This window comes from Oculina patagonica, chromosome 9 (assembly GCF_052425735.1).
Source record: "Oculina patagonica isolate OP01 chromosome 9, crgOcupat, whole genome shotgun sequence".
Lineage (NCBI taxonomy): Eukaryota > Metazoa > Cnidaria > Anthozoa > Scleractinia > Oculinidae > Oculina > Oculina patagonica.
The window spans coordinates 1,841,849-1,869,803 of NC_135766.1; the positions used below are offsets into that span (position 1 = coordinate 1,841,849).

Below are 27,955 nucleotides of genomic sequence, written 5' to 3' on the forward strand. Positions count from 1 at the left end.
GAAAAATGGAGAACATTAATGTCCGGCTCTCTCCCTTCCCCGGGGGCAAGGAGCTGAGCAGAATTCTATTGTAAGTACCTTTGTTTCTACACAGTAAATTTTAAATGACAAGCAATTCGAAGGTCAGTATCAAGAAATATAATATTATAAGTAGTTTTTGTTTCAGTGTAACTGTACAAAGCTACCTTCAATTTAAAACTACAGAATATTGTCCAGTCAAGTCTGTAGTGTCAAGCAACTTAAAGGAGCAATGTCAAGATATTCAAGAAGTCGGAGTTTTTTTTGTTTCAGTGTACAACATTACTTCCAGATAAAAAAAGGAATTTACTGAGGTAAAAACAACAGAGTGGTAAAAATAAACCAGAAATGAACAGACAAACATTTTGGACTCAGTGAAATTTGCAATGTGCGTCATGCGTGACTTAGCTCCTTTGAACAACAGGATTTAAACCTCTGTTACATTTTAATCCCGGATTAGTGTTAATCAGCGATTGAATAGTGATGATTAAATTGTTCACAGTCTCTTTGTTTAGCAGATGATCGTTGGACACTCGGTGAAACCGCTTTGTTTGTGGCTAATTTTCACGTGCTACACGATCTGAGAAATAGAGAGACTATGGGCAGTTTTAAACAGGGATCCGATGTAAGATATCTTTTGGTAAAAAATCGCAATGAGCGTTCCGGGAGGTTATCAGCCTTAGGTTTTTTAAAACCTAAAAATACAGTCAACTCTTGTTATAGCAGACACGCTCTGGGCGTCGTTTACTGACCGTTATAGCGAGAGTCCGTAATAGCGGGAGTCATTTCCAATCAAACTTTTGCCGGGATCTGGATTTTGTCCGTAATAGCGAGTGTCCACAGATGAGCGGGGTGTCCGCAAGGCGAGAGTTGACTGAAGTATGGATCGAGGGCAGCGGCGTCTGTACAAAAAAGACCGAGGGCTGATGTTCTTTCAGAAAATGCTGAGTAGGCTAGGTTAATAAGACATTTATTGAACGAATTTATAATTGGAAAAAATGGTTGTTGCTGTACAGTGAAAGCTCTAAATAACGAAGTACCAAGGCACCGAGAAAGTGCATTTGTTATAACAGGGACTCGTTATTTTGAGGTTCCACTGTGTAAACTGTAGTCATTATTTAGAAGCATTCTGACTTTAAATAGATGTGGAGTCTAAGATTCACAATTTAGTTTATTTTTTGACGCAAAATTCTAGATTCTAGGGTACGATAGATGGTTTATTCAAACTTTTTTTTTACTAGATGCGAGACTGCTATGTAAATACCAGTTGTTTGTACTGGAACGCAGTACAATAAGTGTTAGATATCGCACACAGGGCTTTTGTCCTTAAGCAAAATATTTTTTAATGTATTATTTTTATATTAATTATATACATATATAATTTTTAGAGTCTAATGTTAAAGCTTAAAAAGCCTTTTTAGACAATGAAAGACATTGAAGTACCTCATATTGAGGTTTGGACTGACTGGAGACAGATGTTTCCAGTTTATAATAAAAGCAAGGACAAATATTTTCTTAAGCTATAGTGTATACTGTGTTTGACTAGTGCTGTTCAAATAGCAATTGTACATAGCGTGTAATTAATGGCTGTGTCATTCACATGGCAAAGAGGGATCCAATTTGACCATCCGAGTCATTTTTTTTGTCGTAGAAATCACATTTCCTTGTTTATTTAGTGTGTAAATAGAGCATTTATCACGAATTAAAACTATATTACCAGAACAGATATGTTTGCTAGAGTGGCTTTATTAGACAATTTAATTTTTATTATCGCTGTATATTTCTACGAGTCTTAAAGTATTTCGACAGGCCCTACGGGTTCGCCAAAATACAAAAGACAAGTAAAAACGTTCAGCGATACTTTTAGGGACTGACCATTTTTTTTTGGAGGAGGGTTGGGGGGGGGGGGGAGGGGGTTATAAAAAACATTGAAAATAAATGGTTGCAGGGCCTAGAAAGATAAAATAAATTGTTTGCAAACGATATGTACTACAAAACATAAATGTAATTTCTAAAAAAAAGTGTTTGCAGAAGAAATTTTTTCATCCCCCGTCTCTTCCAAGAATATGGTCCGTCCCTTAACACACTAAAATGTCTAATAAGAGATTTATTATCCAACGTTTTCTTTTCCCAAAATGCCAACTACCCGCCGTTTTTGAGTCAAGAGGAATACCGAACCTGTTAAACCGGTTTAGCCTGCGTAGCTGGCGGTTTTGTTGGGGGTTTTAAAGCGCGCACAAGGAAGCGGCGAACTCCCCAAGTCTCTCGCTTGCTTGTGCGCGCTTTAAAACCCTTCAAAAACCGCCAGCTACGCAGGCTAAACCGGTCTAGTGAAGTACAAATACCGTGGGATATTTGTACTTCACAAGAGTGAGGACAAATACAACCGAGAGAAAAAATATCATGAGAGAAAAAATCGTGGAAAAATGAAAAAAACTACCGTGAGATATTTGTTCTCGTTTCGCGTGTTATTTGTCTTTCACGAAGCGGAGTTGAAAAAGAGCCCACCTTCCTGTCAGTCAGCAACATGGCAGTAACGCAGACTCTGGCCGGTCCCCATTATAATGTCTGCGGTTAACGGACTTCTGGTCAAATCTGATTGGCTGAATGGGATTAACCACTCTGCATTCTCAAAAATCGGGAGTGGCCGGAGCCGGTGTTTGTGGTCTGTGGTGAGGTGTAGAAATTCTTCTAGTCACTGAATGCTACGAAAACTGGGATAAGCTCCGACCTTATGGACCACTGAAGCCCGTATATAGACTTAACCTTGATCCTAACCTACAGTTCCTGAAAACCTTTGGATTTGCTCCGGTATTTCTTTTAGATCTGCAGGACGTTTTGGCGACGCAGTGGCCTTAAACGAGCACAGGACGAATGCTCAACTTTTGGTGCCTTTTGGACAAAATTAAAGTTAAATAAAAGCACCGCCTGATCTTTTGTTGTCTTTAGTTGCTAGATTAAAGTTTTGCAAGGTACATTTGACCTTTAATATACGTTTAATTGACCTTTAGTTAATCTTTAAGAACACAGGTCTTTAAGCCTCCTTTCAGCAATCTTTAATTAATCGGGCGGGGCCTGGGCCCGATTCATAATCTGCACGGAATTTTTTTATTTTTTTGTCGGTAAATCGTTCCAGACGCACGCGGCCCAGCCGACTCCTTGGTCACGGTCACGCAAATTTTGATGTTTCGGTTAGCGATCGCTCGTATTACGAACACTGTTCAGTGTGAAGTGTATGTTTGTGTCGTTCGAGCGTTTGATTCAGTGGGCACTGAATGTTTACAAATACAATCAAGGATGCAAAGCCGAAAAGTGTTTTGACATGTCCAAGCTAATAAAAAATGAAACCATGACCCACGGGCCCAGGCGACTCCTTGGTCACGCATGTTTTGATGTTTATTGGCGATCGTTCGCCTGTAGTTATTTTATCATACATCTATTTTAAAAATATTTACGAATTCTCTGCGCTCTGTTTTTTTGTGAAATATTTATTTTTGAATGTTATTCTGCAGGCGTATGGCTCCGAGCGAGCACTGAATATTCACGTTGCGATTTGACATGTCCGAACTATTTATAAATGAAAAATGAATTATTTTTTGTGTGTTATGCAAATGTTTTGAGTTTAGTATTGGAATCGAAAGGAAAATTGCAAACCCAGCAAAAATTTGTCAGGGCACGGGACATAAGTCATCACTAAAAGGGGAAACTACCTGCTGAGTCACGCAGTCAGGTATTTTCAATTTACGTGCTCTCAATCTTGCGACTTCGCAAATGCCACTGAAAGCTGTGTTTTCTAGCAAAATAGCAGTTAAACTTCAAGAACTTGATTTTTAAACTTCTTTTATTTTAACCAAAATTTTTGCCATTCAAGTGGTTTGAGTGTATTTTATGTAAGATTCGGAAAAATATATATATTTGCAAGCCCAGACAGGAATTTGTTTATGCATGTGGATCACATTCCGTGACTCATGCAAACACGACTTGTGTGTTGCTCAAGTGACTGCTTTTCTAAAGATTTTTTTCACTGTGCTCCGCCGTGCCTTTCTAGCCAATTTTAAAAAAGAACTGAAAAGAAGTGGTCAAACACTAACCGCCCGATTATAAACTGCTTGAAGTTTCTTGTTTCACCATAAATGATCACTTGAACTTTGGTACCTTTAATTTTTTCGTAAAGGAACATTATAGTTGTAATTTTTCTTTTGTAAACTTTAATCGAGAATGTTTAAGTTACTAAACGTGAGTCATGATCTTTAGTTGGCTTAAATTGCGAAATTAAAGTCTCATAAGTTGCAACTGACAAAAATTAACCTTTAATGAAGTTTTTTATGTCATGTCAAACTCAGTAATGACAAGTCGCTGTACGTATAATATATAGTCTGAAAAGTAATCTCACCAAAAAACACCATGCATTAGTCAATAAACGGTCTTTTCTGAGCTTTATTGAAACATAAAGGCAAAAGACGACTTTAATTTCAAAATTAATGGAAGAAATTATCAACATATCGATTCGCTTTAAAATCCAGGCTCAATTTTCAATAGTAAACACCGGCGAAATGCTATTTTGAGAATCTTGAGCCTTGGTAACAACGATCAGCGGCAGGCTGAAGGAGGTTGAGACAGTTGGGGGCCTCGGGGTCGGCGGTGGCTATGTCGTCTTCTATTTCCGCTTGTTGCCGATGGTTCGCTTCCAGAATATGCAGCAATGCTTCTTTGATTTCACCAGCGGTCCAATTTTCTTCTCTATCATGTACAGGAAGAGTACTTAGACCGGTTGCAAGACTGCCATTACGATGTCCGCGTGCATTTTACTACGTAAAACCCAAGGAGAAGAAGGGTCCAAGCATGAGGAGCTGGATGTTATTTGGAGCTAGCTGTGTGGGGGCGCTCACAGGAGCTGTGGTTTACGTTGGTAAGTGATTTCGTGATCAATATTTGTTGTAATATTATAAGAATTTAATTAAGTGAAGATTGTTGGATCCTGAAGATTTCTTCAATATTCAATTCTGGGTTTTGTTGCAAAATTGGCCCCAAATTATTCTGCTGTATAAAGGGTCCTGTAAGGTGTACGTTGACCCTTCCCGTTGAAATAAATGCCTCTTTGAAGAATCATCCTGTTTTACCAGGACTGTAATTTCCAAAAGTGGTCAGTTCTTACCGCATCAATACTTATTACACGACTAATACTCCTGAGGGACAAATGACTAAAATCAGCTTATCAGAATGCATTATTGCAGGTCCAATATTATCAAAAAGTCATGTAATAACTGTCTTATTACTTACTAACCAAGCTTGCTGTGAAACACACTGAGAAAGTATCAGCCCTCAAGATGATGGGCCATTATCCTCCTGAAATGAATCCTATCAATCCTGAGGGGTGGGGTGGGGTCTGGAGCTGAGGTGGAGTGCAATATTCACAGTCCTTCTGATTCTGTTAAAAGTCATTGAATAGACCATTTTCGTATTCCCTGTATTGGACTGGAACTAGCTTGCAATGGAGGCTAATGCGGGTAATCTTTTCAAATGTAAATGACATGACGCTCTTTTTAATGATATTCCCCCGCATTAGCCTCCATTGCAAGCTAGTTCCAGTCCAATACAGGGAATACGAAAATGGTCTATTCACGGTGGGAAATAAGTTATATGTGACACATGATTTGAGCAAACATTGGTGCATGGCATGTGAAAGCAGCTCATATCTGGCCATGAATTGCTGATCTAGATTATTGTGGCACAATATATGGTTATTTTGAGGACTGCATTTGCAATTCTGACTGAAAATTTTCATGAAAACTAAAAGTAAATTACATACTCAACAATGCAGATTAGTCAAAGACTCATCTTGTGTGGATGAAGCATTCTCTCAGCTCGATTTATGCATTTTAAAGGGACAGTGTCACCATGATTTGGTGCTACTTAAAAATGCAATGAGATGTTGGACAGGTATTAACTGGAGATCCACTAATACTAAATAGTGGTCTGGCCTTGCTAAATCGCACTGTATAGTCACTAAAATTGTTTAAAGGTGGTTTGGCTATGGATGTATATGACAGTAGTGGCCTAAAACTTGTTACTTGGAAGAAAATCACTAAAAAAACCATTGATTACGTTAATTCACACCTTGGAGAATGAATATATGCCTTTCGTTTTGTTGTTCAAAGGTTACTTTATGTTGCTGATCACCAAGTGCACCCTCATAATTCTATCATAGTTTACACAAAAACGTAGAAGACTTCTCATGATACTGCCCCTTTAAGGATCTGTCTCACACCGTGAGCCTACCTGAAAGAACATGTCTTGCTGCTAGGTTTTAAAAAGCCAAATTTCATGCAAATTAACCAATCAGAAAAAAAAAACCTCATTTTCTTTAATATTGTATGTTAAATATGTGATTCATAAAATTGTCCATGACTTTACATGATTTGTGATTTGAAGGACAATACAAATGTAGGCTTGTGATTGGGATCCCACTTTACCAACCTATTGAATGGATTATTGATAGGCAAACTTGTTTTGCCTGGGAATTTGCAGCGATTTGATTATTACCAAAGTAGATAATATTCACCCCAAGATGGACTTAAATGTTGGTATTACCGTATTTGTTTTTTATACATATATGTTTAAAACAAGCTCACTGTGTCCCTAATAAACAATAATCGATTGATCCCAAATCAGAAGAAACAGTTTTCTTAGCTACAATAATTAATACTATACACATGATTGAGTTGTGCAGGTTGACAGTTCTAGGCCACAAGGCTTGTAAATAATTTCCCTTGTACAAGTTTACCAGTTAATTTATGGTTATTAACTTTTGACCCTGCTTAATTCTTTTCTTCAGGTTGGCCAGAAAGTGATAATGTAAGTATAGTTTTAACATCATTCTACTGGTAGAAATAATTATAATTATTGATATACATGATTCTATAAGAATTCAAACCTCTCACCCAGTATAACCCATTGAACCATTTTTTAAAATGTTTATCACCGTTATTCTATGGAAATAAGCCCACAGCTTATTAATGTAACTGTATGGTTTATACTGTCACTGAGTAATTCAAATTTTTTCTTTTAGACAGAAGATCTATACAAGAATGGTAAGTACAATGTGTTCTTTAAAAATATGTTTTTTAAATAAAAAAATAAGTGCTTTTAAGGGAAACTGTTTATAGTTTAAGTTACCAAAACAGGTGCTTGATGGTGAAAGTTTGCTGATGTACATGTACATCTAAGGCGTTTGTTAACATTGAATTTAAAATAGATTTTGGCAAGCCTAAAGGCACAGCTCCTCGTTTAGTTACTCTTTATTGGAGATTAAGCCGCCAAACTATTTGAAGTACCATGAGTCATAAATGCAAGATAAATTTTGATCGCTCAAGGTTAAAGTAAAGAATTCTTTACCCGGGGGGGGGGGGCACTTTCTATAAATGGGCTAATGGGGATGTGCCGCTGGATGGGGTCGCATTTTCACGATTGAACTGACTATAATGGGGTCGCCTTTTCAAGCATTTTTTATAGGGTGACTAGAATGGGGTCACATTTTTCTGGGATTTTGAGAGTAAGAAAATTCTGGCAAGTTGTGATTTAATTCATTTAAGAATGACGTAGTTGGGGTCTATAATTGGCCGTAGAATATGACTATAATGGGGTAAGGTTTCTGAGAGGCCAGTGGCACATACCCAACAAAAATTGACCCAAGTACCCCGGGATTCTTAACAGCACAACAAATAAAAATTATGCTCACGGTAATTAAAAAACAAACCAAATCAAACAAAGAAGGATCATCTGCCGCAGGAAATTTATATATGCATGCAGTTCGAATTCATGTATGCATAATTTGCATGTGTCTACCTTCATTGCCTGTATTCATTAATTTTGTTGGTTTGTTTATTTTATGAATAAGGCATTTTTTAGATGTTGTCTTTTTTTGTTTATGTACATGCTAATGTAAATAAGTCAAATAATGGTCATATTTGGATCTGATTGATAGTTGGATCAGTGCACAAAGAAAAGAGTTAATGAAAATAATATGTTGATTGACACAGAGACATTTAATTGTTTCCCTTCCTTTCTGACGCAGATCAAGCTCCACCCACATCTTTAGATAACAAAGGAGCAACAAGTAACAAAGGAGGAGCGTTGCCAACAGGTGGGTTTGTGTGTGCATAGGGAGGGGAGGGTGTCGGGTAGCAGCGCTAGCAAGGTCTCATAAGAATGGTTTGCCACCCTTCGAGAGTATAATACAACAAAAAACAGAAACAATACCCCTAGCCCCCAAAACAATCATAGCATTGTATGCCACCATGTGTAATACTTAGGCAGCTGAGTCATCATAATTATGTCTCATTGCTCCTTATGGAGCCAATGAAGGGGTGGTGTACTCATGAGAAAGAGTTGGGGATACTTGTTAGAAAAAAGCTTGGATAGGATCAGAGGTCCTAAAAGTGTATATACCAGACTCTCGTTGGTGGGTGCTGCTCAATTATTTTTTTAGCCTTTGAAGGTCCCCGGCCAGCAAATCATTATGACTGTTATTTTAACATTTCTGTTTTGTTTAAACAAGACATTGTGTATGGACCTTTCTTTTTTTGTGGGAGGCGCGGTGGCCTAATGGTTAGTGCGCCAGACTCCGGAGCGAGCGGCCGGGTCACTGTGTTGTGTTCTTGGGCAAGACACTTTACTCTCATAGTGCCTCTCTCCACCCAGGTGTATAAATGGGTACCGGCGAAATAATGCTGGGGGGTTCCCTGCGATGGACTAGCATCCCATCCAGGGGGGAGTAGAAATACTCCTAGCTGCTTAATGCTAAGGAAACCGGGATAAGCTCTGGCAGTATGCGCCACTTTGGCTCGAAGCTGACCTTTTTTTTCTTTAATTAAGCTGTCAACTGAACACATTAGTCAATTAATCTGTCAGCAGTCTACCTTATTACATGAAATTTTCGCAACACGTTAATTTCGCGATTTTAAAGTACGCATATTTCGCGACACTTAAATTTCGCGATTTTGCGAAAATTTTGTATTTTGAATCCAGGCCTGTAACTAGCAAGAGGCAAGACGAGGCACTTGCCTCGTCTAGATTTTAACCCGAAAGAAATGCGTTAAGAAAATGATGGAAATAGCGTTTTAGAGCTTTTAGATTTCAAAAATTTCTGGGGTCCATTCCCCATACCCCTCAAGTGGCTCGTGCTTTCGATGATCACAGATTTTGCCTCGTCTATGCCGAAAGCGATTTTGCACATTCTGCACAATCTGTGGACTTGGAAAAGGCTAAAGAAATAGGAGATACCTAATGGTAGGCTGTAAATAAGTGTTTCATGTGACAAAATCAAATTAATTTAACAGTCGAGATGTAATAATATTACTGGCTACGGCACTGGAATCACTTTAATTTCGCGTTTTTGAGTAAGACATAATTTACATTTCCTTGGCAATATTATTTAACATGCCTTTGAATTAAATAACACGAATTCATCAAAGGGGCAATAACATACAAATTAACAAAGACGCAAGGGCGAGACTATAGCATCAACAGAGCAGTTCTCACAATGGCTACAAGTAGGTCATGCTTGTACGTGCACACGAGTTATTGTTCTTGAGGCTTCCTTTAGTGGTATTAAACTTATTTTTTTGTTGATTATTGACATATGCGAGTCACTTAATTTTCGCATCATGTTATGTTCACGACACTTATTGTTCGCGTCACTTTAATTTTGCGATTTTTTAGAATCGCAAAATTCGTGAAATTAACATGTCGCGAAAATTTCATGCAATAAGGTACTTAATTTAAAATACGTGTTCTTCTTGAATTAAACCCTGACATGAATTAAAGTTCATTTTCAATTGATGTTTTTTCACTTCCAATATCCAGTAAGCATAATTATGTGCTATTTTAATATCTGGTCAGAGAATGAAAGGGGTTTACCAAAAGTTCTGCAGTCAATTATGAAACGACTGGTTTTTAACAAGTTATATTTTCTTGTTATCCTATTTCGTTTAATATCAACACAGCCACTGTTATAATGATGCATTGTTTATTTTTATCAGATTCAAACCAAAATACATCTTCACAAACCTCTTCAAAATGCACAGAGACAAACAGTAACAAAGAAGGACAGTCAGCAACAGGTGTGTGTGTGTGTCATATGCTGACATTGTAGTTAATAGAGGTTTTATTTATTAAACCTTAGTGTGACTATCTGTTTTCTCATTGGCTAAGAGCGTACAGTTAATTCTGAGAATCAACGCAACCTACAGATTTGTGAATTATAATCTATAGGTTGCGCATGGAATGCATAATTTCCATGAGCAATGTGGGAGACATTTGACAGCAAAGGAAATTCATAGTTCTTTGATTTGCTTGTTCTACCGGGCAATTAATTGACCGTAAATTAAAAATTGCTTATAAATAAGGAGTGGATTATTTGAAGTTGAACTTTTATTGAATTGTACATATTCAATTTTCCACAGTATAGTAGGCAGGAAGATATATTTGTTAGAAATTTCAACGGGCATGGCCGCGACACCCTCGTTCCCAGGGTCTACTCCGCTTTGAAGATGGTGGCTTTTTCTGGTTCGTAAAGAGGTATAAAGCGTTGGGAAGCGCAGACTATTTTCAAAATCATCGACAAATTATTGGATAGTCGCATTTTGGACATTTATTTGATGGCATTAAAAAAAAAAAAGAAGAACGAATGGCAGGAGGATTCGAAGCCTCCGCCCGCGCGCCCCTGATGGCGATGAAAGATTTATAGCCTGAATAGGCGTTGAGGGAGTATTATGTGGGAATCAATGTTATTTTAATCCGAAAAGAAAAACGATAAAAATGAAAGGCTCAGGATTCGAACCAACAAAAAAAAAAAAAAAAAAAAAAAAAACCTAGCCGGATTCGAACCCCCGACCTCAGTTCGGAAGATCTGATTTCAAGTTCGACGCCTTACCATTAGGCCACCAGCGCGCGGCGGCCGTGTGACGTCATTTCCGCCACACACCAAGCTCACAAATATATATATAGAAATATATATGACCGTAAACTCCACACGAGATTTCATCCCGCCTGATCCCTTTGAGGGACAAAATTATACACCTCGCTTCGCGAGGAATCACAAAAACCTCATCCAATAATTGTTGTACATGTTTAGTTGAGCAGTTATTGGGGGGGGGGTGGGGGTGGGGGAGGGGGGTTGGATGGAGGCATGTCTGCCGTGGCCTAATGGTCAGTGTGAGATAAAAGTATGAAAAAGTGTCCATACTTTTCAACACAATATAATTTCTAGTAAGTTAATTATAAGCTAAAATAAAGGTCCTTTGAAATTGGTCAAAAAACAACAAACACTCCACACCTGATTTACAGATCCTCCTAAGACTAGAGGTTGGACTCTGTCAAAAAAATGATATTCTTTGACTCGTCTTATAGCTCTCTCAACATGTATTCGAAGTCTTGCAATTTCTTGGGTGTTGGAGACCTCTGATGATGTAAACTGTTTATTCCCAACTTTAGAACAACTTTTACTTTTGCCTAAGAATGGAGGAATTGCAAGTTTTACATTTACTTTGTTGAGAAGGTCATCGATCAAAAACCCCTTGTCTGCCATAACTTCAGTTCCTTCTTCCAGCAAGTCCAGAATTCCACTTTGACGAGTTATTTCTTTGTCTGATATGCTTCCTTGAAACAAAGAACTCACAAAAGAGACTGCTCCATTTGGGGATATCCCGACAAGACCTTTATATGTGGTGTGGGACTTATAAGAAGAATAAAACTCAGAATTTAAAACCTTAGAACTTGGGGTCTGAACCTTTATCTCTGTACAGTCCAAGATCACACAAGTATGTGGGTATGTTGCTCTAAAACAATCCGGTAGGTTTGCCCGCACCTGGGCTTTTGAGGGCCAGATGGGTACCTGACCAAGCATGAAATAAAGAAAATGGTAACTGGTCGTTTCGCCAACGTGTCAGTTCGCCAACTAACATTTCATATTGATGTGTGTTTAATATATCAACTGCAGTAGCCCATGTCAAAAATACTCTACTAACAGTACTGGGACTGACTTTAAACCTTACAGCCAAGTCCTCAATAGGAAAACCTTGCTTAATTCTGACTAGGAATAAAAAGCTGATCAAACTGATCAAACAATGGTAGGGTACACTTGGTGCTGGTTTCAACGCCTGCTTTTCTTTTGTAATCCACTGGCGATTGACCACTGCGCTGCACTTGGGACCATGTTGCCATGTTCTTAGCATAAGGCTGAAGCCAATTGAATACTGATTTTAAAAGTTCATAAGAACCGAATCCTGTGTAGAACTTTATCTGTTCCGGATCTTTTGAAAATCTTTCCAATCCAAACTTTTCCAACGACAAAACGGCAACTTGTTCCTCGAGTTCTGCAATTTGTTCCTCCAGTTGTGCTATACGATTCTTCAACTGTTCTTCAGCGGTTGGTTCTGAGTTTACCGAACTGCCTTCCAACTTACTGGCTTCTTCATCACTGGATGCATTCTTCTCAAACCGAAGTTTTTTACGTCGTTGGAACACATTCTCTGGCCGCTGCTGTGTTGTTTTGGTCCATGCAAAAACTGACGGCACTGCTTGATCCCTTAACCGCTTCCTTCCAGCCAACGTGGTTTGAATTTCATCTGTTTTAAAATGCTCTGAGCAAACCAACGTTGAGTCTTTTTGTATCTGTAAACAATCGCCGATCGATCCAATGTTAAATTGATTGTCTATACTGTGAAAAACTCCACAAAGGAAACTAATCATAATTACATAATTCACTATTGCTGCAAAAATCAACGTTTATTGAGCTTATGTTTAGGTCTAAGTCAAGCAAAGTCAAGAACAGCGATCGATCGTAAACAACCTATTTAATTTGTATGTTGTTTATGCACGATTTTTACCTTGAACAAAGGGCCTTCATCACGTCGTATGGCAATTATCCAAGCCTTTCTTAGCTGTCCATCCTTCGGGAAATTAAAAAACTTCAAATTTTTTCCGGTAGCAGATGATTTACGTTGGTCGTTGTTACACAAAGGAACACAACAATGATAGTGCGCCATCTTGGAAATTCAAATGATGCACGGCTAGCCTCGTTTTCAATCCAACATGGCGGAAGCGTAACAAAGGAGTATCGAACAAAATGAACCAAAAATCAATCGATTGGGTTCGGTAATCGAACAAAATCGAACATCTAGTTTGCAGTGAGTTCGATTTTCGAACCAATCGAACACAATCGAACTCAATCCGATTCGATTTTGTTCGGAATCCGTCTCTTGATATGTAAAACACGCAGGACTAATCAGGGGGACGGTGCACCGTACAAAATGTCCACAATATTAACAAACAGGAGTTTGGTTATCGAACGTTCGATTCTGTTCGATTGTCGACTGTTCGGTAATCGAACGTTCGATTTTGTTCGATTGACCAAATTTTATTGTGAGTTCGATTATGTTCGATTACCGAACCCAATCGAACGATTGGTGTTCGATTGGGTTCGATTACCGAACGTTCGATTGGATACGCCGGGAAACGTTAACCATACAAGTCCTCGATGGTGAAAGTTTGCTGATGCACTCTAGGTATTCATTGAGAAAATATCTAAATTTGTGACAATAATCAGCCAATTAAATTGAGGGAAAATCTTTATTGAAAGAACCCTAGTCAGCCTCGCCTTTGTTTTTGTTTACATACAAGAGTTTTGGTTTTACGGGGACTGTGTCTACCCGTAAGAGATTTCTGTTAGACTGTTCAGGGTAGTTAAACATACTTTTCAGCAACACAACTTACAGCAATGCAATAAGGTTTTGCTTGGCCATACAAAAAATCTGCACGCTTCGATCAACTTCAGTGGTGTGGTTTATCAATGTTGTAAAGTTTTGGCTATAAGTTAAATACTACTCTTGTGTTCACTGGATTAAGGTATCAGTGTACCTCAAATGACCATCATGCGTTGGAGCTGCCTTACCGTCTGGTAATTAACGCAAACTATAGCAAAGTATATATTTTCTGAAAGCTTAGGTATTGTAGATTACGGAGATATATTTATTTTAAGTAAAAATATTAATGTTATCCAAAAAGAGCGTGTTATTTCCAAAAGTACCGAGGCTCACAAATCGGGTTCGTTTCCGGACAAATTTGAGTGGGAAAAAGCGATTAGCATCGCTGTGTGTTCTTCACACATTTCTCTAAGAAACTGTGTCGGGGAATATTGATTACTTGTCTGGTTTGTTTTTGACACTCAGTTAAACTTTAAGAGTGTAAGAAAAAAGTTAAAATTCGCCAACACAGTTTTGTTGCTCAATTATCGGGCAACATTCTTGCCAAATTTCAGCGAAAATTGTTGAAACCCCATTGAAAACGAACTTAAAATGTGCGCCTCTCTCTTCGAAACTTTGTTTATGAGATAAGAAAGAAAATGTATTTTGGGGCGCATTCGGCTTTAATGAGATTAATTACACAAGACGTGTGAAAATTATCACGCGTACGGCGCGTTGAGCGATAGAATGAAGGTTCATTTTATTTTAACAATAGAACTTGTTCAAAGTGGTGTCAAATGTTGCTTCTGGTCGGAAACAGTCTGTTGCATAATTTTATTTCTACCGCTCGCTTTATAACAATTTTGGTCTCACTGCAACAGTTTTATAAATGTTAAATCTAAAACAGCAAAAACGTGGAGTCGCAAGCATCCTATAGGTCCTAAAGTAAGCCGAGGAACTAGTCGTGATGTCGGGTCGTGGCGTTACCGCTTCAAGCGGCGAAAAATAATTCGCTGTCGCTATCTACTAGTGCATCTGCCAAATCTTTTGTCTTTTTCCGTTGTTGCAGCATTCTTTGAACATGTACATGAGAAAGGAATGGGAAAATGTTTCTTCTTTCACGTCTGAAAAACTATGCATTTTGCCAGCGCAAAACAACCAAAGCATCTCGTCGAAAACCAAGCAAGCAAGAACTGTGATAATCACGCAACGTTAGATCGCCGCGCTTCTTTAGACAACCTGTTGACAGCTATCAATATCAAATAATTAATAGCAAGAAAAGTTTTTCGTTCATAACTTTGTGTAGAGTCAATCTTTTTCCATGCTCTTTTTTTTGAATGAAAGGTCTTAATGAGATCTACCTGAAAAAACCAAAATATATTTTTCTTTAAAATGGTCAATTTTGGGGTACACTGATACCTTAAGAAGGGTAATTTAGCAAGATGTTGTATGATACAGCTGGATGTTTTCACGAGTCAGTTTTTTCGCGTCAGCTAGGCCACGTCCATTGCTTCTCCGTCTTCTCATACAAAAATCACTCGTCTGTATCTTTAATTTTGATTTTTTATCAATTATTTTAGGCAGCGAATTTATGGACAAGGATAAGAAAGAATGGAATTCACTTCACTCTGTGGCAAGGGACGGTGATGTTACCAAAATTGAATCCTTGCTATCTCGTGGATTTTCCGTTGACTGCAGAGATGGTCGGGGTATAACGCCACTGATGGTAGCTGCTGGTAATGGCAAGCTACAGGCTGTGGAGTATCTGCTTAAAAAGGGCGCTAATCCATCATTAGAAAACAGCGATGGATTGAATTCGTTACATTGGGCCTCACAGGGTGGCAACCCTGATATTATTGAGTTAATGCTTAGTCACGTGCCTAGCATTGACTCGATAAATAACGAGGGTACCACGGCACTGATGTTGGCTGCTGCTAATGACAAACTACAGGCTGTGGAGTATCTGCTAGAAAAGGGCGCTAATCCATCATTAGAAGATAACAATGGATGGAATTTGTTGCATTGGGCCTCACAGGGTGGCAACCCTGTTATTATTGAGTTAATGCTTAGTCACGTGCCTAGCATTGACTCAATAAATAACAGGGGTGTCACGGCATTGATGGTAGCTGCTCGTCTTGGCAAGCTACAGGCTGTGGAGTATCTGCTGGAAAAGGGCGCTAATCCATCATTAGAAGACAACAATGGATGGAATTTGTTACATAGTGCCTCACAGGGTGGCAACCCTGTTATTATTGAGTTAATGCTTAGTCACGTGCCTAGCATTGACTCAATAACTAACGAGGGTCTCACAGCACTGATGATAGCTGCTGCTAATGACAAGCTACAGGCTGTGGAGTATCTGCTGGCAAAGGGCGCGAATCCATTATTAGAAGACAACGATGGATGGAATTTGTTGCATTGGGCCTCACAGGGTGGCAACCCTGATATTATTGAGTTAATGCTTAGTCACGTGCCTAGCATTGACTCAATAACTAACGGGGGTGTCAGGGCACTGATGGTTGCTGCTGCTAATGGCAAGCTACAGGCTGTGGAGTATCTGCTGGCAAAGGGAGCTAATCCATCATTAGAAGACAACGAGGGAGGGAATTTGTTGCATTGGGCCTCATTGTGTGGTAACACTGCTGTTATCGAGAAGATCCTCTCTTACGGAGTTGACATTGAATCCAGAACCAAGGATGGTTTAACGCCACTTATGGTTGCACAATGGAAAGGTAAAGCCGAGGCAGTGACGTATCTTCTTAGCAAAGGTGCCAAGCCTTCTTAGTAAAGAGAGTCAAATGAGACTTCTTCTTGAGGCATGCTCAGTGAATTAGCTTCTAAGAACGTTGCTTTGTTGTGTTGGTGGGCATGTGTGAATACTTAAGATTAACTTGAAGTTGATGAGGTGAATTAGCTGTCGATTTACGCTAATTTTGTTTGATGTTACAGACGGCCAGCTAACACAATGTCAAAATTCAAATTGCTAGTTAATTTACCTTATCAACTGAAAGTTTAAACTTAATGACAATATGGTTATCACTACTTTCTTGTGGAGTCCCTAGTTTAGTTGTCACGCAACGCATCTCGTGAGAGTTGCGTGGCGATTTTAATAACGGTTACGAATTAGACGAGAATTATTTGGCTGATAAGAACATGACAAATTTAAATGACAGAAACTAAGGGCCGATCAGTTAAACGAGGTCTACGCTAGACCTGGTTTACACTCGAATTAAGTATTTACACGACCAAATGAAAGCGAAATTATTGTATTATTACAACGTGTGTGAACCAAATTTTACTTAGACGTTAAGACGTGTTGTAGTAAGTGTGACTATCGCATGAAGTGTAGTTTACATCACGGCTAATAAGACGTGAAATTAACGCTCCGATAAAATGACCGTAGCCTGTCAAGGTTTTTAAAACACTAAATGATCGTCGCTCATTTAGTTTATTGTAAAACACCTTGACCGGCTGTCACTTGGACACTTCGTAAAATTTAATTAGCGTGGCCCTTACTGCTAAGAAGGCACAAGACAAAATTATGGCTTACTCCGCTAGCAACAAACACGGAAGCTATTTAGTATTACAGTGTTTGTATTGAAATTTACTGTTAAATATTTTGTCATTTATTTTCAAGTCCTGTAGGCATCTTTCTCAAAATTCAACGTAGTTTAGCAAATGATTTGGGTCAAGTTAATATGGACAATGAAAAGTATTGAGTCAAACTTACAAAATATTGTATCAGTGTAATTATGTTATAGAGAAAAATGGAGAACATTAATGTCCGGCTCTATCCCGCTCCCGGGGGCAAGGAACTGAGCAGAGTTCAATTGTAAGTACCTTTGTTTCTACTTAGTAGATTTAAAATGACAAGCAATTCGAAGGTCAGTATCAAGGAATCTAATATTATAAGTAGTTTTTGTTTCAGTGTAACTGTACAAAGCTAACTTCAATTTAAAACTACAGAATATTGTCCAGTCAAGTCTGTAGTGTCAAGCAACTTAAAGGAGCCAATGTCAAGATAAACAAGAAGTCGGAGTTTTTTTGTTTCAGTGTACAACATTACTTCCAGATAAAAAAAGTAATTTACTGGGGTAAAAACAACAGAGTGGTAAAAATAAACCAGAAATGAACAGACAAACATTTTGGACTCAGTGAAATTTGCAATGTGCGTCATTCGTGACTTAGCTCCTTTGAACAAGATGATTTAAACCTCTGTTACATTTTAATCCTGGATTAGTGTTTATCAGCGATTGAATAGTGATGACTAAATTGTTCACAGTCTCTTTGTTTAGCAGATGATCGTTGTCCAGACACTCGGTAAAACCGCTTTGTTTGTGGCTAATTTTCGCGCGCTACAGGATCTGAGAAACAGAGAGACTATGGGCAGTCTAAACATGGACCCGATGTAAGATATCTTTTGGTAAAAAATCGCAATAACCGTTCCGGGAGATTATCAGCCTTAGGTTTTAATACAGACAACTCTTGTAATAGCGGACACGCTCGAGGCGTCGTTTACTGACCGTTATAGCGAGAGTCCGTAATAGCGGAAGTCGTTTCCAATCAAACTCTTTTGCCGGGATCTGGATTTTGTCCGTAATAGCGAGTGTCCACAATAGCGGGGTGTCCGCAAGGCGAGAGTTGACTGTAGTATGGATCAAGGGCAGCGACTTTGTACAGAGAAGACCGAGGGCTGATGTTCTTTCAGAAAATGCTGAGTAGGCTAGGTTAATAAGACATTTATTGAACGAATTTATAATTGGAAAAAATGGTTGTTGTTGTACAGTGAAAGCTCTAAATAACGTAGTACCAAGGCACTGATAAAGTATATTTGTTATAACAGGGACTCGTTATTTTGAGGTTTTACTGTGTAAACTGTAGTCATTATTTAGAAGCATTCTGACTATAAATAGATGTGGAGTCTAAGATTCACCATTTAGTTTATTTTTTGACGCAAAATTCTAGATTCTAGGGTACGATAGATGGTTTATTCAAACTGTTTTTTTTTTACTAGATGCGAGACTGCTATGTAAATACCAGTTGTTTGTACTGGAACGCAGTACAATAAGTGTTAGATATCGCACACAGGGCATATTTTTTATGTATTTTTTTTTTCATATTAATTTTATACATATATTTTTATAGTCTAATGTTAAAGCTTAAAAAGCCTTTTTAGGCAATGAAAGACATTGAAGTACCTCATATTGAGGTTTGGACTGACTGGAGACACATGTTTCCAGTTTATAATCATAGCAAGGACAAATATTTTCTTAAGCTATAATGTATACTGTGTGTGACTAGTGCTGTTCAAATAGCAATTGAACATAGCGTGAAATTAATGTCTGTGCTATTCACATGGCCAAGAGGGATCCAATTTGACCGTCTGAGTCAATTTTTATCGTAAAAATCATATTTCCTTCTTTATTTAGTTTGTAAATAGAGCATTTACCACGAATTAAAATATATTTTGATAGAAGAGATATGTTTGCTAGAGTGGCCTTGAATGCAAGGTTCTAAGTTGTACGTGTATCTTATTAGACATTTTAGTGAGTATTATCACTGTATATGTCTACGAGTCTTGCAGTGTTTCGATAGGCACTACGTGCTCGCCAAAATACAAGTGTTTGCAGAGGTGCATAAACTAAAAAAAAAGGTTGCAGAGGAAAATTTTTCATACCCCCCCCCCCCCCGCCCCCTCCAAGAAATTAATGGTCCGTCCTTTAACACACTAAAATGTCTAATAAGAGATTTATTATCTAACGTTTTCTTTTCCAAAAATGCTAACTTCCCGCCGTTTTTGATCATTCATGCGGTCAAGAAGAATACGCAACCTGTTAGCCTGCGTAGCTGGCGGTTTTGTTGGGGTTTTAAAGCGCGCACAAGCAAGAGGCGAAATCGCCAAGCCTCTCGCTTGCTTGTGCGCGCTTTTAAACCACACCATTATAATGTCTGCGATTAACGGACTTCTGGTCAAATCTGATTGGCTGAATGGGATTAACCACTCTGCATTCTCAAAAATCGGGACTGGCCGGAGCCGGCGTTTGTGGTCTGTGGTGAGGGGTAGAAATGCTTCTAGTCACTGAATGCTACGAAAACCGGAATAAGCTCCGACCTTATGAACCACTGAAGCTCGGATGTAGACTTAACCTTGGTCCTAACCTACAGGTCCTGAAAACCTTTGGATTTGCTCCGGCATTTCTTTTGTATCTGCAGGACGTAGTGCCTAACGAGTAGTGCGCTTGCACTGTATTCTGGGTCGAGAGTCTTGGGTATGTGTCTGGTATCATTGTGTTTTCTTGAGCCTGGCATTGGCTCTACTCCGCAGAGGGCCCTTCAGTGGATGGGGGGAGGCAAAACAACACAAAAAAACGAAAAATAGGGGGAGCGTGGGGGACGACGCCTTTCCGTTGCCCTTCCCAATGTCCCCAGCGCGCTTTGGTTGTCATTCTCTCCAGGCTCCGCGCGCTTACTTTTCACCTCTCCCCATTTCCCAGCTCGCACGAAAAAAGAATAAAAATATTGGGAAATATGGTTAGGAGTTCCACAAATGCTTATTTACTTAAATTCGCCACGAGACGAACGAGAATAATTCTGTGGCGCGTCTGATCTTGCGTTCGGTTTGTAAGACCGTTACTTGGTAGAAAACAAAATATGAGAAGCGATATTTACCGGAGGTAATGTTATGTTAAAAGGGAGGGGATGCTCGTCGAAAATAAATGAGTCTTATTCTAAAGGAGACAAATCTAGGCGTGAAGCGAGCTTTATTTTGCCCCTAGCTAATAGATACCTTTTTTCCGGCCCTATGCCCACTTAGGGCTTTGGCCATAAGTCAAGTAAGTCAATAGATACCTTTTTTCCGGCCCTATGCCCACTTAGGGCTTTGGCCATAAGTCAAGTAAGTCAATAGATACCTTTTTTCCAGCCCTATGCCCACTTAGGGCTTTGGCCATAAGTCAAGTAAGTCAATAGATACCTTTTTTCCGGCCCTATGCCCACTTAGGGCTTTGGCCATAAGTCAAGTAAGTCAATAGATACCTTTCTTAGGGCCTCTTTATGAGTCCGGTTGACCGGGCTGGCCCAGTTACCGAGAAGCATTATTTTGCCTTGTATGTATTTCCACTTAAAAAATATGCGAATAGGCTTTATTATTAAAGTTACAAGTGTCGATAAAGCTACGATAGTTGCGAATGATGCAAAATTTTATCCCAGTCAAACGGGCTGAAATTTTCCATATGAACAGACAACAAAAATTGTCCTGGTAAACGAAACAGCCTGTTTACCGTGCTTACATGAAGACGCCCTAAGGGCATGGCCGTTAAGGGCTTCTTCGTGTGAGCCCGGTAGCCGAGCTGGCACGATTAGCAAGACGAATTTCGTTTAATTTCCAAGTTTGAGACGACAGAGGTGGTCGAGACAGCTTCTTGTGAAGACAGTGGTCTTTTTAATGCAGATTTGGCGGTGTTGAGTGGTAATTGCGAAGTAAATTTGAATAACGCAGCACATTGCAACCGTGCTCATTCAATGACTGAACCCAATATGTAGGTGTTGTGCGTGACAAATGGAGATTCGAATGATTCAGATGAGGTCACGTTAAACTGCGCTGATCTGAGAGCGAGAAATACACTCACACACTGAACGACAAATGTATTCATACTGATGTTGACCAGGTAAACTCAACAAAGACCAGTACACCACCAAAGGAGATTAACTTCATTCCTCATTTACAAAGCAGCACAGTTTGTGCCAGTTTCAATGGCCCGTCCACTCGCAGTACAAATCTTTTAATGGAGAAGAATGGATTGGAGGTTGCTTATGATACAAACTCTGTAAATAATGGCGGTGGAATGGTGAAAATACAATGCGAGAAGTGCCCTGCGTAATACGCACAGTGTGGATGCTTTACTGTGAAACTAAGACAACCCACACATACAAGCAACGCTCATGCAAGTAGAAGCAGGTCCGCACGTAGATTCTTGGTGTTGAATAATTTATAAGGCTTAATGTTCTACGATATTTTGGTATAAGTTTGTATCTTCCGATACAAAATTATGCACCAAGCAATAATTTCAACCCCGTTAGTGGGTTATAGTAAGTTTTTAAATTCAATTAGCCAGTTTAATAATAAGACCGCATTTTTACTTAAATAATTTGATTATAGGTCGGAGTGGGACCTTTGCATCTGGGAAACAAACCTTACTCCTTCAATATGCAACTTTTTCTATACAAATTATCTAAAAACATAACTTATCAGATGTCATTGACCTCATTTTTCTCGTATTTTTAATTGTGTGTCATACGTTTAGTAGGAAGGAAGAACGTCATCCCCACCCCTCCTCCCTAGCTGCGAAGGGTCACACACATGATTTCAAAATAATTATATAATATGAAAAAAATATCTTACATAACTAATGTGCGTATGTTATACAGTCGATAGTGCTGTTTGTAGCTTTAGAATGATTTTCGATTGAGTGTCGTAAAACCAAAACCACACTAATCACTCTGGCCAATCACAAAGGACACAGACAATCCAGTGAACCAATCAAAACTCAAAGTGAATACTTGTTGCTGGCACGAAGCACTGGAAAACGTATACGCGGATCATGATTGGTTTGGGTTTAAATTCTGATTGGTCAAGAAAGAGGCGCGAGATTTTTAAACCAATCACTAATCGTAGTGATGCAGAACCAAAACAAACGTAAATTTTAATACTTTCGAAAGTCCAGTGAAAAAACGCTCTAACTATACTGTATGCAATGTGTACCCATGTTTTATACGACAAAGTTTAACATCAAGTGTATAGTAATATTGTAAAACTCGACTTTGACCAAAAATGTCTTTACAATTCTTCTCATTAGATGATTTCGCGTCACAGACCTTAGACTGCAAAACAGTCGTATCTTTTGCGAACGCGCTCGGTCTTGGAACGAGAGGTCTGGAGCCAATGCCAAAACTGTGAGTGGGACTGGGGGATGATCGGCACTTCGCGCCTTAGATACCGTATTTACTCGAATAAGCGCCGCGGCGCTTATTAAATTTTTCGCCTTTCAAGTGCGGCGCTTATTCGAGGGCGGCGCTTAATTAAAATTTGGACGCCACAAAGAATTTAATCTTTTACAGCTTTTACTTATTCGTCTCTTGCTGAAGAGAAAGGTAGCCTAGCTGTCCTGGCAAAGTTCGTGGCCTTCACAACATTTACAAAACCACGTATTGTTAGAATGCTGGATAGAAAAACTAATGGGCGAGCGGTAAAACAATCACTCTGGACTGCAAAACATCGCTTTTGTTTGAAAGAAACGTTTAAGTTTCCTTTAGAGTTGCTTTGTAGTGTTTTTTTTTAGTTAAACAGGAATTTATTGAATAACTTTTTGGTCCTAAATGCAGCGCTTATTCGAGGGCGGCGCAGCGGCGCTTATTCGGGGCGGCGCTTATTCGAGTAAATACGGTAAGCGCTTTTTCCAACGACTTTAGAGAAAAAACGACTGCTTTGCAGTCTACGCAGGCCTCACATATCAGAGTTGATGTGCGATAATTACCCGATATAATTTGACTTTGACAAATTAAATTCCGGCTTTATGGTAATTTCTGCTATAGAAACGAAAAAGGTATGTTTTAAGATCATTGGTATGTTCCAATTTTGTTTGTTTTATGCAATATTTGTTAATATTTATTTTAAAAAAACGTCAGTCAATTGCTTTACCGAAAGAATGAGTACCTCCAGAAGATTTGATGGTTAAACAGTGTACGTGTTTACAGAGGCTTAAGAAATACGCCCAAATAAATTCTGTTATTTTAGCGTTGGACCTGGCGTAGTAGTGGTAATTGAAGACAATATATTAAGCGTCAGGCGCAGTCCAGATACAGATATTACAGAAAAGTAAAAATAAATAATAAATAAACACAGTTTCAAAAAGGTCATTTGATGTCCGTGTGATGGAAAAATAAAATAATGACAATGAATTAAAAATGTAGCGGGCTAGTGGTTGAAGTGTAGATCATTAAGACTCTCGTATTTTTTGCGTTTTTCTCCCTTCACTGAAATGTCAGAGCCCCTACTCCTGGATCCACCGTTACAAAATTCAAGATACTGTATATCACGGCTGAGTTAAGTCTATTTTATAAAGTTTTGACAAATGTCCGCTATAAAAGCTGTTTGTAAAACTGATCTGGTCGACCTGGCCTGAAGACAGAATTCGCTCATTTCTCGTGGGTTGCAAGAATTTCATGTACTTATACTAAAACCACAATTCGCTTGATCGGATCATTCTTTTTTCCCGAGTTTTTAAGGATTTTCTGTTCACCGGAACGAGCGCAACATATTCCAACAGGGTGTGCGAGCTCCTGCACATCAATTTACATCCCCAACAATGCTGTGATATGTTGCGCTGAAATGTTGTTGGAAAATCTGAGAGGATTGTGAGATTTGTGACTTAATTCAGGGTCAGGGTTTTGGAGGCCGGGCTGCATCCGGGATTATGTCGGGTACCTCCTCCCGCCCCTCCCCGGGAAGGCTAATTTTTACGGCCGCCCTAAGAGCTGAACCTGCTTTCAGGGTGCTTCAAGTCAGATTTGCCAAAAAAAAAAAAAAGTGCCACTAGGTTTCACCGCTGAACATGCTGCGAAGGAGAGAAGGTTCATTTTCCGAACTTGTTCCGAGCGCACTTCTCGGGGAATCTCGGGGAGGAACGAAGACCGGACTCTACGCGCCAAATTTGGTCAAGATTGTGTGAAACCTGAGAGGTGGGAGTGACTGACAGTGAGAATTGGAAGTTGTTCGTTTCGTAAAAGGACACGGAAGTTTATAATTATACAGTCATTCTCGATTTTTCACAAAGTATTTGCTTTAGATCGCAGAAAACCACCGCTATTTTTCATTCCAGTGTAATGTGTTGAGTTTGGAGCGGAAGTGAATTGGGAACGGTAGCTTCCATAGCTGCAATCCATTTGCAAACGAACCAGGATGATTCGAAGCAGCCAGACGCCATTTGAACCATTTTGAGGCTCACAATGTTTAATTCTCAGTGTATCGATGTGTTGTTTATCTGTAATGAGTGGGGATCCTCGAAGGGTGGCCTGTCGACTTTTAACAGAGAGTTTGCAGTGAATCTGGCTAAAGCGTCAAGCGACCAGATTGGAGTTTATTGCTATGTCTGCAACTGTAGCGAAGAAGACAGACAAGATGCGAGCAAACAGGGAGTGAATTTGCTCACCGCTCGACGTGTCCCAGGTTCTGATGATCCCATGGAGTGGCTGAAAAGACCACCGCCAGAGCTCCAAAACCCTGATATTGTTGTGGGCCATGGTCGGAAATTCGGCGGTGCTGCTTATTTCATTTCGGACAGGACAAAATGTAAGTGGATACATTTCGTTCATGTATTCTGTGAAGACCTAGGAAAACACAAACTGGAAGGAGGCGCTACAGCAGATGCAATTGCAGAAAACGAAGAGAAGAATAAACGAGAAATAGAGCTTTGCGAAGCAGCCGACCTGGTTGTTGCGGTGGGCTCTCAACTACAGCGAAAATACAGCAGACTTCTTCCAGACATCAGAGTAGAAGTTATTACACCTGGAATGTTCGAGAAGTTTGCCATTCAAGCTAATCAGTCGGTCAAATTTCTACCAGCAGAGGAGTTTAGTGTCTTTATGTTTGGTCGTGGAAGTTTTGAGGACTTTGCACTCAAGGGTTATGACATTGTCGGAAGAGCAGTGGCTTCTCTGGGAAGGAGCTTTGAATTGACTTTTGTTGGTTCTCCAAAATACGAACAGAGAAGAATAGAGAAGTGGTTTCTTGAGGAAACAAAACTTGCACGCAATCAACTGACCATCCGTGGCTATTGTGACTATCAAGAAATAAAAAAGATGTTTCGTGAAGCTGATGTAATAGTCATGCCATCCCGAACCGAAGGCTTTGGTCTGGTGGCCCTGGAAGCAATTTCAGCTGGTGTCCCTGTTCTTGTTTCCAGTGAATGTGGAATAGCTAAAGTACTAAAGGAAGTGAAAGGTGGGATGTCTGTGGTAGTCAATTCCGAGATGCCAGAGGACTGGGCAAGAAGAATCCGTGCTTTGTCGGAGCTGAAACCAAAAGAGAGACACGACCGAGCTATGCATCTGAGAGAACAGTATGGAAAGACATACTCTTGGAAAAAAGAATGCGCAAGATTTGAACAGATGATACATGAGTTAGTGCAGAGGTCTCGTAGTGCAGGATTGGCAGGTTTGTATTTAATTAGATGCACCAGTCATTTGAAACCCTCATCCTTTCCCTTTAAGCATGACCAGGGAAATCTTAGTGCCTCATAGCCACTCACCCTGGTAATAACTAAGGGACTGGTCAATAAGTACAGGGGGGGGGGGGGTGGGCCGGAGCAGAAAGAGGGTGGGTCATTAGTTTTTGAGCCCTCGAAAAGGGGTGGGTTATGTGATTTTGATCTACACGTAGGGTGTGGGTCACCTTATTTATTCATCTAGCCATAAAAACATTCACACAAATAAATTTGCTTTCTGACGTTGCTTACTTGTATTATACTAAAGTTTACAAGGAAAAATGGAAAAATTCAGAATGTTTTAAAAATACTTCTACGAAGTGAAAAACATCGTAGAAAGTTCGATCGGTCGACACCGCATGTTGTTTGCGAACGAATCGGCGTGGTTTCGTCGCCTTTCTCGGAGAAAAACTGTCTCAAAATGATCAATGTCTTCAGAATTTTTGTTTGTGAGGATGGTTAACAGCTGATTTATCACTATTATGAAGCAATTTTTCTTTTTTCCCCTGTTTAATGTGGAAAAATTTGACGAAGATGCGCAAGTTAGTGAACTTTGCGGATCCGCACCACCGCATCCTGTCAGATGCCCTCGTTTGTTTTTTTGGCTCATTAATATTCATACTTTCGATTATCCGGACTCTCGATTATCCGGACTAATTAGCCTAGTCCCAAGGAGTCCAGATAATCGAGGTTCGACTGTATATTAAATTGACAAATTTTTTCCATGTGAGCAGTTTTAAATGAATTTCTAGCGATTTCAAAAGGCCAAAATATAAAAATTTCCCGGGGGAGCATGCCACCTGACCCTCCTACATGGCTTGTGATCATAACATCAGTTTTGCCTGTCTCTCTTCAACCTGGAGAGATTTACACTGGGCTTTAGACCTTTTAATAACAGTAAAACCTTTAGTCAAACACTTCAAATGTGCATGATGGACAGTGGTTGTAGTTTCTGTTATTAATTTCTGTATAAAAATATGAACTCTTCAATAATTGATTATGAATTAATATTACATACTGTTTCAGTTTTTGCATATGTTTGTGTCTAAATTTTCCCATGGATTTTACACACAAACATTTGGAAAACTTACAAAAGGCTTGTATAAGAAAATTCATGTTTCTTCGGTGTGTTAAGAAATGGAAAAAGATGTATGAAACAGCAGTGTCCATCAGGGAAAATGTCTGTGTAGGGAATTTTACTTTAAAAAGCTGAAGTCAAATAAAAAACCTCCAACCCCTAACAGATAATAAAGAAATGATTGGTACCTTGATTTTTTAATTTCTGTATGGCGGAAGAGCCCCCAAGGGGGAGCTATGCAATAAAGTATGTATGTATGTATGTATGTATGTATGTATGTATGTATGTATGTATGTATGTATGTATGTATGTATTTTTTAGCAAAGGGGGTGGGTCATGTAATTTTCAACCCCCTATCAGGGGTGGGTCAGTCAGTTTTGAGCCAGAGGGAAGGGGTGGGTCACAAATTTTCAAGTCACCACTTTTCCAATTGCTCCAACCCACCCCCCCCCCTGGTACTTATTGACCAGTCCCTAAGTAAACTGTTGTAGCAGAGCTTGACCCCAGCGACCTGAAGGGCCGCAGAGCAGAGCACCATAACCACGGAAAAAGGGCAATCATGAGTTCACGCATAGAATTAAGAAATAGGAAAACCCGTGCACCTAGCCTCCCGTACGGCGTACCTACATCGCGCAACATGGCGGCCACACTCCAGTTATAGGCATGCTGAAAATAAAAGGTTATAACGATATTGAATATCCATAATATGGCCAATTGATGGCTGTCAAAACAAGGTATCCGCTGACCAGTATTTCATGACCATATCAGGCACTCAGGTATAGAACTCATTGACACTGCGTGTGTTTTTTTTAAGTTCACCAGGTAATGGTTTCCCATTTGATCACAGGCTTAAGTTT

General features: G+C 39.4%; 3 protein-coding genes across 3 annotated transcripts in view; 2 read left to right on the forward strand and 1 right to left on the reverse strand.

Moving 5' to 3' along the window:
* The window catches only part of LOC144665185 (uncharacterized), a 292,253-nt gene extending 273,016 nt beyond the window's left edge, over positions 1–19,237 (forward strand). Inside the window, exon 20 of the mRNA XM_078526363.1 lies at positions 15,341–19,237. Coding sequence (XP_078382489.1) covers positions 15,341–16,545 — 1,205 coding nt within the window. The 3' untranslated portion in view covers positions 16,546–19,237. The remainder of the gene's footprint in view (positions 1–15,340) is intronic.
* Positions 1–27,955, forward strand: part of LOC144665183 (uncharacterized) — a 320,693-nt gene that overhangs the window by 14,126 nt on the left and 278,612 nt on the right. Inside the window, exon 7 of the mRNA XM_078526356.1 lies at positions 8,093–8,161. Within this exon, the coding sequence (XP_078382482.1) occupies positions 8,093–8,161 (69 nt within the window). The remainder of the gene's footprint in view (positions 1–8,092; positions 8,162–27,955) is intronic.
* On the reverse strand, positions 11,920–13,097 carry LOC144665367 (uncharacterized). Its single transcript, XM_078526609.1, has 2 exons — positions 12,906–13,097; positions 11,920–12,690 (listed from the first exon to the last, which is right to left on the reverse strand). Exons 1-2 carry the CDS (start codon positions 13,062–13,064, stop codon positions 12,100–12,102), a joined length of 750 nt encoding a protein of 249 aa, XP_078382735.1. The 5' UTR covers positions 13,065–13,097; the 3' UTR covers positions 11,920–12,099.